The 13,911-nt window shown below is 24.9% G+C and overlaps 1 protein-coding gene across 1 annotated transcript; it reads right to left on the bottom strand.

Moving 5' to 3' along the window:
- Positions 1 to 1,965: 1,965 nt before the first annotated feature.
- On the bottom strand, positions 1,966 to 7,114 carry LOC113558482 (uncharacterized protein CG4449). Its single transcript, XM_026963946.2, has 8 exons — positions 6,935 to 7,114; positions 4,655 to 4,733; positions 4,506 to 4,586; positions 4,276 to 4,359; positions 4,055 to 4,190; positions 3,850 to 3,972; positions 3,625 to 3,769; positions 1,966 to 2,388 (listed from the first exon to the last, which is right to left on the bottom strand). Exons 1-8 carry the CDS (start codon positions 6,987 to 6,989, stop codon positions 2,078 to 2,080), a joined length of 1,014 nt encoding a protein of 337 aa, XP_026819747.1. The 5' UTR covers positions 6,990 to 7,114; the 3' UTR covers positions 1,966 to 2,077.
- Positions 7,115 to 13,911: the final 6,797 nt, after the last annotated feature.

Here is a 13,911-nt window from a genome sequence, read left to right as displayed (position 1 = left end):
TAAATAACATTAATTAAATAAATTAGAAATTAGAAATTAAAATATAATTGTTTTTAATTTATGACTTTCTTTATAAATTTAACGATGCTTTCTTTCTACAACCAAAGATCTAAGTAAATTTTTTAGTTTTTAAGTTTTGAAAATACTAATTTACACTTATATGTGCATAGAATTATAAAAATGTACCTATTTGAATTCAATATAATGAATAAACCAGTCTTTATAATATTATTAAAAAATAAAATAGAATTATTAAAATGTTTATTATTAACAAATTAAATAGATTGGAATCCAAGTCACAATTCATAAGTGATTTGAATATAAGTTTTACCATTTGGCTATAGACCCTCAATATTGGAAAATATTCAACAGGCCAAGCGATTGTTAAATAACTGATGACAATACAGACTCCGAGATTAGGTAATTGACAGAAAAAATAAAAATTTTAACTAGTATGGCACAAATATGATTATAATTTTCTTTAGAAATGTATAAAAAGTTGTAATCTAAAAATAATCAATTTAATATTTATAATCTACAAGGTTTATACGAACAAGGAAAAAAATTAACTTAATGGTAATATAAAATTTAATTAAAAAATTATAATATATATTATATTTAAAACAAATTAAATTGTCAAACTTAAAGTTAGGTACTTAAAAAAACTAGCTATGGGACTTAGATATTCTTATTAATAATTTAACTTTAACTCTTTAAAGCCCAGCCAACAATATGTATTTTAAATACTATTACTTATACAACTTTTAAATATTAAATTTGCAGATAGTATAAATTATAATTTTTGAACTAGATAATATATATTATTATTTCATTAGATATAGTATTGATTGTATTGCTATTTGCTCTTGTTGATTTGAAAAAAATTTTATTTATTTATGTGTAAATAAACATAATAGATTTAGAATTTTAGTATACTTATCAGTTATCAATAAAATTAATGTATTTGCTGACTGTTAATAGGATATACTACTCATCATGCACTCTAAAATTAGCTATTTGAATTGTCGTGGATTAACCATAAAAAAACGGTTGTCAAAATTATCAAATATCAACTTTATATAATAAAAATTATTTATAAGGTATGTAAAAACTGTTTTGAAATCTAGATATTTTCCTTATCATGTTGGGTAGGTACCTACAATTTAGCACTAGTATAATAGTTTACAAAAATAAATAAATAATTTCTCAGTAGATATATAGATAAAAAATGTTAAATTATTTATCTTGATCTATATACTCTGAGAAGTTATTTTTATGCATTACTAGTTAAATATTTATAGATTGCTTAAGATTCAGTATCCATTTATTATTCAACAAATATATGTGTATGATTATACTTAAAGTATTTTAGAATTTAAATAAGACTATTTTAGGGTAAAAAGCATATTGATATAATGAAATTATATTGTAGGATGAATGTATGATAATGATTATCTAAATAAAAAGGGCCAATAATTACCTCATGTAATTCTTTTCCGTTATTTTTGATAAACACAGATATTTGACTACATATTGAAATATATTAAAAAATAAAAATATAATTAAACATGGGAATATTTAACTAATTTTTTTGCATACCTAAAAGTATAAATAATTTATACTCTATTAGTTGTATATTAAAATAAATGGTACATTTTTGTTTTTAATAAGGTGTTATAGTATGCATGATGTACATTGCACATACCAATAAATACTTTCTCATAAATGTATATATTTTGATAGTCATATATAAATTATCAGACAGGAACAATAAAAACATAATTTAAATAAATGAGACTTTAGTAATTATAAATGTAAAAAAAAATTAATAATACAAATTAAAATTTACCCAATAGATCTCAATTAATTTGTATACATATAAGTATGAGTTATAAAGCAAAATATAAGACAGTTACATTGATAACTAAATAACAAAAAAAAAAAAAAAGTTAAATTAAGTTTCTATGAATGAATAGCTCACGCATTGAGCAAAATATTAATAATAATTATACAATCATAGAACATATATTTAGTAAAAAAAATCTGTCTTTACATGTTTAATATAACAATATAATTTTTATATTGATTTTTTCTGGTAGAGTAAAATGCATTCATTTCCTTCTAAATCCAAGCTTTCCATCGTGTCCATATACTTTATTTTATCACCATCAAACTCTAATGTAAATGTGTCTAACTCAAATCCTAATAATTCTTTTAGTTTAATATACATAATTAGCATTTTATCAGTTTTCCTCATTTCTAAAACAATTGGTTTTTTTACATCTTTTTGCTTAATTTGATATGTAACCATTTCATCTTGCGGTTGTTCTTTAACTTCTGGAACATCCGGTGTATCATAAGGACTCCTATAAAATTCTATATCACCATCTAAAAATTCAAATAAGACAATACTATTACAATTTACTATTAAATGAAAATAAAAACAAAAAATATAACCTATATTATTTAAATGTTTAAATCTAAACTTAACATTAATAATTTTAGAGAATATTACGATATACCAAATTAACTAAATGCTAACTATGTATAATAAAAATATTTATGGCAGCTTAATAAATAGAAAAAATAGTTTGGGGCTATTATCAAAATAAATAAATAAATAAATAAATAACTTATAAAAGTTCTGTGTTGTCATTATATAACGGTTGAAAAACTTGAGCAGCAAATATTATTATATTTATATGTGTACAATCTATGTGTAAGTAAATATTGTATAGAAAAAATTATTATAGCAATTAATAAATTAACAAAGTATACTGTAAATTATATCATTAAACGAAATTAGAAAATATTAACATTATAATTAACCAAAAAAACCTAAATATCAATCATTTTTGCTGTATTTATTTGTTAAATTTACATTTTAATTGGATAATCAATAGTCTTCACTATTATTATTTTTAGAAAAATTAAAATCTATAAATTGTCTTGAATGTTCACAGTTATAAATTGAGTAAAAAAGCCATCAAAATTCTAGATCATTTTCTTATAAAAATTAACAATCTAGCTTTATCTGGTTCGGATTACACTTAGGTACTTACAATTATATTATTAATCAGCACAATTTTATCAAGATAACACCCTGAACTACTATATTTAAATACTTTGCTACTTGGAAAGTTGGAAAATTTGTCTACAGTAGATTAGCTACTAATTTGGTTAAAAAGAAATATTATATAAATGATAACTTATATTTTTTATGATATTATCTAAAACACATGGTTTAATTTTAAATCTAAAGAATAATATTCTCTATTATTTTGTTTAAGTTAACATCAGAGATTATTATAGCGGTTAAGATTATGTCACATCCGAATGTGAAGTCTTTATTTTATAAATGTACAACATAGTATAATTATAAAATTTTCATAACTCATTTCATATTTAAGATGTCAATATAACCTTCCAAAATGATTAAAATATTACTTTTAAATGTTATAATAAGTGTTAATTCACTCTAATTTAAAAAATAACATTGTAAAATGGATTATTGTGAACTTAATATTTGCTATATTGTACTTTTGTAAGACTGGCTAAATTATCTTAATGGTAACATTAACAGTGACACATAAATATATATAAAATTTAAAATTATAATATTACCAATGAAATCTACTATTTTATAGTTTATTGAATCTGGTGTATCTTTTGGTGACAGCATTTTTTTGTGTAGATCCAAACGAACATGTGAAAGATCTATATCTTCTAGCTTTGCAAAATGTTCGTAAATGCTTGAAATTGACTGAAACTAATTGTTATACATTAAAGTATTATACTTTAATCAAATAAATAAATATTAATCACATTTTATCAAAGAAAATGTCTTACCATTCTAAGAGGAAATGTATACGTGCGCATTTGTCGCCAATAGACTTTAACATTCATAACACGATTTGCTTGAGCTAAGGCATCTTCCAATTCTGCTTCTTCTATCTCTCTCTTTTGCCAATTCTAATAAATGTAAATACTTATTATATCATGTTAAAGATTAGTTATAAAAAAAAATATTTTAAATAATCAACATATATCTTACAGCAAATATATCATCTGTATCTTCTATGTTTACATTATTAAAAATTTTTGGTGCTGGCATATCATAACCATCATAAAAATCTCCAATGCATATTACTGGTCCGATTACTTTTTCAGGTACACTACTTGATCTTAATCTAAAGTAAATCACACAAAAATAAATGAAAAGCATATTAATTTCATTATTAAATTATACACTTTTAAATTGAGTTAAAAATAAACCTTTTTGACCGGCGAGAACCACATTGAGTATTAGGCTGGCCAGAACTACTTGGTATTAAATCAACAGTAGTATTAACATCTGACCTATAAAAAAAATAATAAATATTATTATATTGTAATATTGTAATATAACATTTTTAAATATAATATTTGATAAGCATTTATCATTATTTTATTATTTAGCAAGTTCTGTAAACATATAATAATTTTAAAAAAAGTATAAAACTTACTTGGTTGATTTTTTAGACTGTTGACACTGTACATTTTTAGAAGGATCTTGTGTTGAATTAACAGAAGTTTCTGTATTTATTCTATAACAATTAAAAATTATTAAATGCAATTCATAATATAAAATACAATATTTAACATTAAATTATACTTAGTGCTAGAGATGACTGGCACTTGTTTATTATCTGTAGGAGGCTCATTTACTTTATTTTTCCTTTCCTTTTCAAGTTCTAAAAATTATACATAAAAACATTGGTGATTTAGGATGTAATAACTTAAGATAATTAGAATATTATTTTCAATAAAAACATACCAATTAAAAAAAAAAAATAGTACTTATTTGTATTGCTTCGCAATTATGCTGTGTAAAATGTATTGCCCCCATAAATAAAATAAACAATATAATATATAAATAAATTATATACAGTAGAAACCGTTTATAATGACATCAGTTATAATGACATACCGGGTGTAATGACCTTAGATTGCAAGTCCCAGCAAAACTCCTATATTGTATGTACTAATTTGTATCGATTATAATGACGTCTGTATAGTGACTATACGGATGTTATGACGGTTATTTTTGATTTTATTGGAAAAAGGTTTTATCTATAGTGACTTTATTAATTTTATCGAAGGTCTTATAACAACTAATAAAGCTAATTTCATCGCTTTTTTGTAAATTTTTCGTCAGTGTTTCGATATTTGTGTACTTGATCGTTAATTAAATATTAAAAAATTGTATTATTATATTTTTTCTATATGAATTAAATTTACGATTTATATATACATATATAATACAATAACACATTAAAAATGTTATTGTAATAAAATATTTTGTACATTGCATGTACATAAAGAGTTTTTAACTAAATTTTTGTCATTTTGGTTATAATGACCAATTTTGACTAGTCCCTTAAAAGTCATTATAAACGGTTTCTACTGTATTATTAATTAGAAAATCTATTATAATTATAATTTAAAAAAATAATAAAATATAAATGCATACTGCATAGTATAATATACTTATATTATATTACCATTCAAATTAATTTTATCATTTTAAATTTAATTTTTTTTATTGATTTGAAATGAAGTAAGTAATTAACAGGGCTCGGGACTTAGAGCATATGCTTATTTTTATGGATTGACTTAAAATGTAGCAGAGTGCTATGAAAGTGTATGTCATGTTACAAATCGTTCAATTATGAAATTTGAAAGTATTTTTTTTTTTGCATTTTTCAACGATTTTTTAAAAAGATGCTTATTTCCAGTTTTTATGATTATTTTTGCTTTTTCGACAAGTTTTTCTACTTTTTATAGTTTTTTCAGAAAATGTCTACAAAAATTTATAAACAATAAGGCAAAATATCTCGAAAGTGAAGTTTAATTTTTTTTATAATATAAAGTTTTTTTTTTTTGATTTTTTAGTTAGAAACTTTTCTCAATAATTTTGCTTCAATATTTTTTTTAACATTTAATTATATTATTTTTAGCACAATTACAAATTATGTTTAGTACCCACTAGAGGTCTGCACAGGCCAATAATTTTCAGCCCAGCCCGGCCCGGTAACCATTTGTTGTAAGTCCTTTTATGGTTTTTTTTTTTTTTTATATTATATTCATAAACAATAATTATAATTTACTTATAACAACATATTTATAATAAAAACATTTAATATAATTGACATATAAATTCAATATCAAATATCACTTTATTATTTATATATTAAGTCCTTTGAATAAAAAATTAATTTTAGATAAAGAGCTATATAGTAGTAATAGATAGGTAATAAATTCTATTTATGCATAAAATCCTATGCAAAATAATTAATACTAAAAATTATGTAAAAATAATAAAAATAATTTTATATTTTGGTGAACATAGCCACATAGTTGGAACATACAACATTGCAAGTTTACATTTATCAGTATCAGTTTTATGTTGTTAGCTTTAATATTAGAGTGGATTGACCTATTATTGGCTAACTTGGATAAGGATATTAATTAGGACATAACATAGAGTTTTATTGATACTTAAACTTTAAAATAAGTATACCTTTAGTATGGAGGTACACATTTTTTTCTCTCATTTTTCACCTATTAAGCAATTCATATTAAGTATATTTTTACTTTTACTCTTAACCAAGTTTAGCCTTAAGTGAAAAATGTATATATTATATATTATGTGCTATATTAAAAAAATCCTGTTTGCATCAATTTTAATAAAAATAAAAAAAAAAATAACAGTTCAATTTGCTCTAATTTTATGGCTAACAAAACATTATTGATTTTGCATAATGAAAATTTGGTATGTTGTTGGATTTATTATATGACAGAAACATAACAAATAACAAGTTCAATATCCTTTAATATACAATCTCAACATAAATATCCATGGAATCATAAATATTTAATAATAGGCACTCACTTCGATATTGTGCGACGAAATCATAAGGGTTATCATCTTCGTCAGATAGATCCATTGTGTATTTGACGTTTGTGATTCTGTATTTTGATACCTAATACAGCATAATAAAAATAATTATTTTATTAATTTATTTTAATGTCTACATTTGAAAGTTATTCAGTACAATCGGCGGAAGTTTAAAAAATGATAGACTGATAGACAAGACGGTATCAGTGCAGGAAGTTTGTCGACGGACATTTTGTCGCGGTAGGAGACGTTAACATATGTGTAAACTGAGCGTCCCCGAATGTCGCGATGAACAAAAACGCGGCTATATTATTTTCGTTGTTAACAATCATAGACCTTATATTAGTGCCTACTGTGCGTCTGTGGTAAACATGCTATCGGTAATAAATTGTTAAAAATGTTAAGTTAGTAAGATACACTTAACACTTTTACAAGTTTCAATGTTTAGTCATTATTACTATTTAAGCAATTACATTAAATTACCCTTCGTTTTTCGGCCATTCATAAATCAAGACAATCAAGTATTCAAGTACTAAATATACATAGTATTAACGATTTTTTTAAATTGTCGTTAAAGAACAATATTTTGAAGAACAAATTGTATTACGTTTTCGAGCTTTTATTTATAAACAAAAATACTAACTTGACAATTTAATACAAGATTCCTCATAAGTTGTTTATAATTACAAGGATCTTTACGAAATGAAGTAGTAATCTATTCCTATATTAAATAGTTGGTGTTCTGCGTAGGTACACATTTAAAAAAACCTTACATATAATATGTTAATATGTAATGGGTAATTAAATTACGAATGTCTATAGAGGTATTTGGGTAAAGATATAATTTTAAAATATTTATAAATACAAATTGCAATTTAAAATATATACATATATTATAATATTATAATGTATATATAGGTATATTATAAATAATATTATGTAATAGCTTAAAAACAAATTTAATTTAAATTTTAACCAAAAAGATTAACAAAATTAAAAATATTGATGTGAATTGTGTACTTACATATTATTTGTAAATACCGTATTGTATTATAATACAATATACATTATAAAAATATATTTTATACTTATAATATATGTATTTTAATATTATAGCTACAGCTATGTCTGTGAGTTATTATTAAATTAGAAATTAACTTAATGGAAACAGATATTTATAATAAATCTGGTTGATATATGAGTGTATATATATTATATATACATTAGATATTTGTATGTGGGTAAGCTGAACATAAAAAGATATTAACAGGACGCTACACTCGCATGTGTTGTCTCTGTCTTACACGAATGTATCTCGCTCAATTTTGTTCTAGAGTAAAATATAAAATTAAAATATTACAATATTTTGGAGGGTAAGACGATGTGTTTTTTCTATTATTCCCAATATGATGTTCATTATATCGTTTAAAAATAGCGAAAATTTAAAAATTTTTAAATAACCTTTAACTTTTCAAAATTTTAATCTTTTAAAAAAATTCAAAGAAGCATAACAAAAATAATAAATTATTATTTTTTAACACTTCGGAAAGTTATATATCGGCGGTTGTTTAAAAAATGAAAGACAATACAATTTAAATATATAGGTACAACAAAAATTTCAACATACCTTCAAATTTGTCGCGTGGTTGTAGGAAACACTTGAATAACTAGACCGACCGGAGAGCGTTGCCAAGGATAAATGATGACTACGAGATTATGATTACTGCCGACTACCGTCACTACTGAGATCTACCACCAGAGGCGCCATTGGAGGGATCAGGGTGTGAGGTTGCACCGCTTACTTTTAAAATAGTTCCAATTGGCCTGCGCTCTGATGAAATAATGCACGATTATTTATATAATTAAAATTAAATTGTATTTTTATTTTTATATTGAAATATATTAATATTGGTATAGGTACTGTCAATCATGATTACAACTTTAAATTACATTGGTTATAATTAGAAACAAATACCGTGCTATCAATTTTTATTATATTTTAGTTTTTAAATTGATTTTTACTATTTATGTTGATGCAATGATTCGCTACATAATGTATAGAAATAATTAAAAGCAGGATAGTGTATATTGTACATAAGCTTATATTTATTTTTATATAGCCCGGTTAAATTTCAAAATGGCCTGCTTGAAAACTAGCACACCCGAAAAAAAAGAGAAATGATGCGTCTGTCTACCACCTCATCAGACTCCATCGTAATAAAATCGGAAGGATGTTCTGATGCGGCGGGAGGCCGGGAGACTTCAATAAATATTTAATATATAATATAATATAATAAGTATGTTTATAAACTGAGCGTCCCCGAATTTCGTGATAAACAAAATTGCGGCTATATTATTTTCGTCGTTAAGAGGGCGTCACACCCGCATGTGTTGTCTTTGTCTTACAAGTACGTAACATAGCAAATTTACGCTCAGCAGATCACGTTTAGCTCCGTCAGTTTAAAAGTTAGAGTGAATCGACCTATTATTAAATTTGATGGTAAGAAAATTATCTGCGTTTATATGTTAGTTTTTTTTACGATAGTTCAATTTTTTAGCAAGTTATGCGTAAATTAAAAATGCTCATATAACTCACTTAAAAACTTAATAATCGTAAAAAACCAATATACAAACACAGATAATGTTCTTACCAGCAAGTTCCATAGTGGGTCGAATCACTCTAATTTTTAAACTAACGGAACTAAATGTGATCTGCTGAACATAAATTTGCTATATTACGTACTTGTAAGACGGAGAAAACACATGTGGGTGTTGCGGCCTGTTAACATGCTAGAGGTAATTTAAAATATTGAATATAGTGTATATATTAGATATGTGGGTTAAACATTCATACTTAACTTTATAGGAAAATAGGAAATAAATTAAAAACATATATATACATACTATTTTTATTTTGGGTTTTATATCAAATCATTATTTAATCATACATTATACTCGTATAGTATACTACGAGTACTGAGTAGTATTGTACTATATTATTATATATACTACGCGGACCAAGGGAGCGGGGGCGGGCCTCTTTGCCCTCCTAAGTACGCCACTGTTGTAGTGTGATTGCACAAGTTAAAACAAGATTAAAAAAACAATTTTAAAGGTAATTGAAAATTATAAAAACGAAAAATTAACGCATTATAAATATGTACAAATTGTTGTATTTAATTAAGTAGGTATACAATAAAGATTAGGATGATATGTATGATGTATTTATTTATATTTTATTATGATTAATTTGATTAATTATTTTTTTTTAAATGCTTACTATTAACTATGAATTAAATAAAATTGTATTAATTATAATTATTATTTGAGAAAAAAATATACTAGGTACTTTATTGTAATTATACCAGGTAAATTTAGCGTGAATGGGCTGTACCCAAAACGAATTAATTTTTTTTGGCGCAAATGGGCGAGGTGTTCCATGGACTTGGTTTAAGTGTTCCACCAAAATTTTAAAATCAGTAAAAAAATATTAAAAAATTAAAAAATATAAATAATTACTGTTGTATTTTACGGCTGTGTTTCGCAAAAACCTTATAAAAGTGTTAAGTGTTCCGTCATTCGAAAAAGGTTAAGAATTACTGCTCTAAAATGTAACGTGAATGCCATACCGTCATGTAGTTTACGTTTACCTACCTGAGTATCTTTACATTATGGGTACTGCTGAATAATAGACATTATATAGTCTATGGGGCTTCATCGGTTTGCCGTGGCCAACTGCACGTTTAATAAATAATAATTTTTATTGTATAAATGTACCTATAATATAAAAAAATTATTTTGTATTGTGAAGTTTGCAGCTCTTGTAAGAAAGATATAAGACGTTTTATTTATTTTTCTGATCTTGATAAATTTATTAGGTGGTTAAAAAATTCAAGAAAAAAATTCAAAACTTATTATTATTGGTACCTATGCGGCTATGCATTAAACAATTTTATGAATTTAACATAGATAATCTTGATAATGTGAAAATGCATTTTATAAAGCAAGGAGTGTCATTTTAATGCGGTATAGAGTCTTTCTATTCATATATATACTCATATAAACATGTTTAGCAAGAGTCATATTACTATATATATATAAATGTGTAGGTATTTTAAAATCGTTATAAATTATAAAACTGATTTTCTGAAAAGTTGTTACTATGGTACACCTATTAACCTACACTAAATTTTAAACTAAAGATATAGATAGAAACTCAATTTTTTTCAATATATAAGTTTATAAGTTTTGTTTTTAATTTTGTTATTCGAAATCAACAATTTATACAAAAAATTCATATCATTAAGCTTGTACAATATTATGACTAGGTACATTTAAATTGTGAGAGGATTTAAATAACAATTTACTATTTTATAAATGGATTGGTAATTAAAAAATAAATTATTTATAAGGAATTGAAACTTTTTGCTACAACATATATATAATATAAGAATCTACAGCTTTGTCAGACAACATGCAGTTCTTGATTTCAATAGTAATATTATATGAAATAATATTATAATAATTTAGTATACCTACCTTTAGTATAAATTTATTTTTAAAACAACTAATAACTATATAGGTAATAATATATTATCGTATTATGTAAAAATATATAAATTCTTTATATTTACCAACGAATGAACATATAATGAAAATTCTTAGAAATATAGAAATCCTCAAGACGTGCTCGATAAATAAAATGTCGAAATCAACAGAATTTCTGGTGTGTAGGTACGTGGGTGGTTTTATTTCTTTCATATTGGGTTTTGTAATCCGTATTTGTGGCGGCGACAGCAGGAATATGTTGTAGCCCCAGTCACTCTTGCAGGGCGCCACTACCTTAATGCCCTGCCGCTGAGACTGTCGCCACCATAGATACAAAATATTATGCTATATATATATTTTTTTTTACAAGGATAGGACAATATAATGTATTGTAAAAAGTGTGGACATAGAGCATACTAATTATACCAAATGCTTACATATGGACATATGCGATCAAGGTTATATGAAAATCAGAATTATAACTTCACAACTTTTAAACAGAAATTGAAAAAAGTGTACAAGTGAGTACCGCTCTGCTGTAGGCATAAATAGGTGCTGAGGTGATCACTGTAAAAAATGTATAAAATTTAAATTCAATTAAAATATGCCAAAAAATAGTGTACCAGCCAGTGCTTTGAACTTAAGGATCTCAGAGCCTCCTCAATCCAGCTACTAAAGAAGGGCGCTTTTTTTGGTACTTAGCCGGGGGCTAAGGGCCCAAGGCCCCGGGAAGGTAAAGGCCGCTAGGCAGCTACATAGGAATATATAAAAAAAAATAGTTTGTCTAGGTGGAAATTCGGAAACTAGCACTAGCGCGAGTGTTCGATTATAATGAATAGTGAATTATTATGCTGGATTAAAAAATATAAACTATTGTAATAATAAATTATAAAAATAAGTAATAACTCATATTTTACTTTTTAAGTTTGATTATTATTTGTATTTAATTTAACTATTGGAATTTATTGTTTAGAATTCCTATTTATTTATAAATGCTCTCGCCCTGCAATGGCTGCAATATGTTTTGAAATAGTAACCAAACGCTTATTATTAAAAGTATAATAATAGCCGGATCGTTATTGACAATAATTACTATTGACAGTATTTTACAATTTACGATACAAATAATTGTTATCAATCATATACATATTTAGCAGTAAGTCGTGTATGAACTACGGGAATTAATCATAATATTTCCAAATTCTTAATACAATATTAATTCAATATTATAATAAAATGTAGAGTTTTCAATAATTGAATTCTATATTTATGTAGTATACGTAGGTATGAAATTATTAAACCTACTAGTATAAAAAAGACCAAGGGACGATCTATTCACCATATCCCTCTCTGTAAACACACCACAGCACAACCGTGTGCAATTCATATAGTTTTTACAAATGTTTACACTATATAATATGGTGTATAACATTTTTGAAAACGTGTGCGAACAATGAACGTACAACGCACCGGACGGGATACAAATATGTATGTACCGTGGCAATTGTAAGGGAAGAGCTTGTATAGGTATAAGCAACAATTGTCGGTCGTATCTTTACCGAAAAACCATACTAATAATAAAAAATAATTTATCATATGAACAGTTAAAACGTGTTTATATTCCTCATAAAGTACATATTATATAAATAACACAGTCCACATAATCACGTGCTCCTAATTATTAGGACCTAATATAATGCTAATACATACAGCTGTATTATAATTGTCGTTATAGAATAATTTTAATTTTCGACTTAAAAGGAGCTGGTTAAATGCGAGAAAAACTGCATTCCGTAATTCTGCAACGCTAATTTTATAATTTATAATTTATATGATAAAAATTAGACCAATAGTATTTAGTGACGGTAGCGTATTTCGTTAACTATGTAATTAATAATATATTATCGCATCTTATATAAATGTACCTATATTACCTATATATACGATATACCGATAAATGAACATAAAATAATGATTCTTAGAAATATAGAAATCCTCAAGTCTGCGAACGTGCACAATACAATTAAATATCGAAATCAAAAGAATTTCGGGTGTGTAGGTACATGTTTTTTTTCTTTCATATTGGGTATAAGATCCGTATCTGTGGCGGCGACAGCGGAAATGTGTCGTGGCTCCAGTCGCCTTTGCTGGGCGCCGAGACTGTCGCCACCGTAGGTTTATATTATTTTATCATTAAAATAATAAAATTATAGACAATTAAATAGGAATTGAATCTTAAAACATATTGAAAATTATTGGTATAGATATATCGATTATACTTAATCTATTACCTTCGTATTTAATTATTCAAATTATACATATAAAATATATTTTAAGGTAACATTTATAAACAATTAATAAATACGTTTTTAATACATAGGTGTTAAACTTCCACCTTGCAATGTCACACAATTCTATTTGTT

This window comes from Rhopalosiphum maidis, chromosome 3 (genome assembly GCF_003676215.2).
Source record: "Rhopalosiphum maidis isolate BTI-1 chromosome 3, ASM367621v3, whole genome shotgun sequence".
Taxonomy (NCBI): domain Eukaryota; kingdom Metazoa; phylum Arthropoda; class Insecta; order Hemiptera; family Aphididae; genus Rhopalosiphum; species Rhopalosiphum maidis.
This window is presented reverse-complemented; position numbering and strand designations above follow the sequence as displayed.

What these genes read in the sequence shown, in the direction of transcription:
- LOC113558482 (XM_026963946.2), bottom strand. Translation starts at nt 6,989, where the DNA reads ATGGATCTATCTGACGAAGATGATAACCCTTATGATTTCGTCGCACAA. An exon ending in CCAGTCATCTCTAGCACTAA is followed by an intron (nt 4,587 to 4,654) that starts GTATAATTTAAT and finishes TAATTGTTATAG; the next exon opens with AATAAATACAGAAACTTCTG. An exon ending in CAGTCTAAAAAATCAACCAA is followed by an intron (nt 4,360 to 4,505) that starts GTAAGTTTTATA and finishes TTTTTTTTATAG; the next exon opens with GTCAGATGTTAATACTACTG.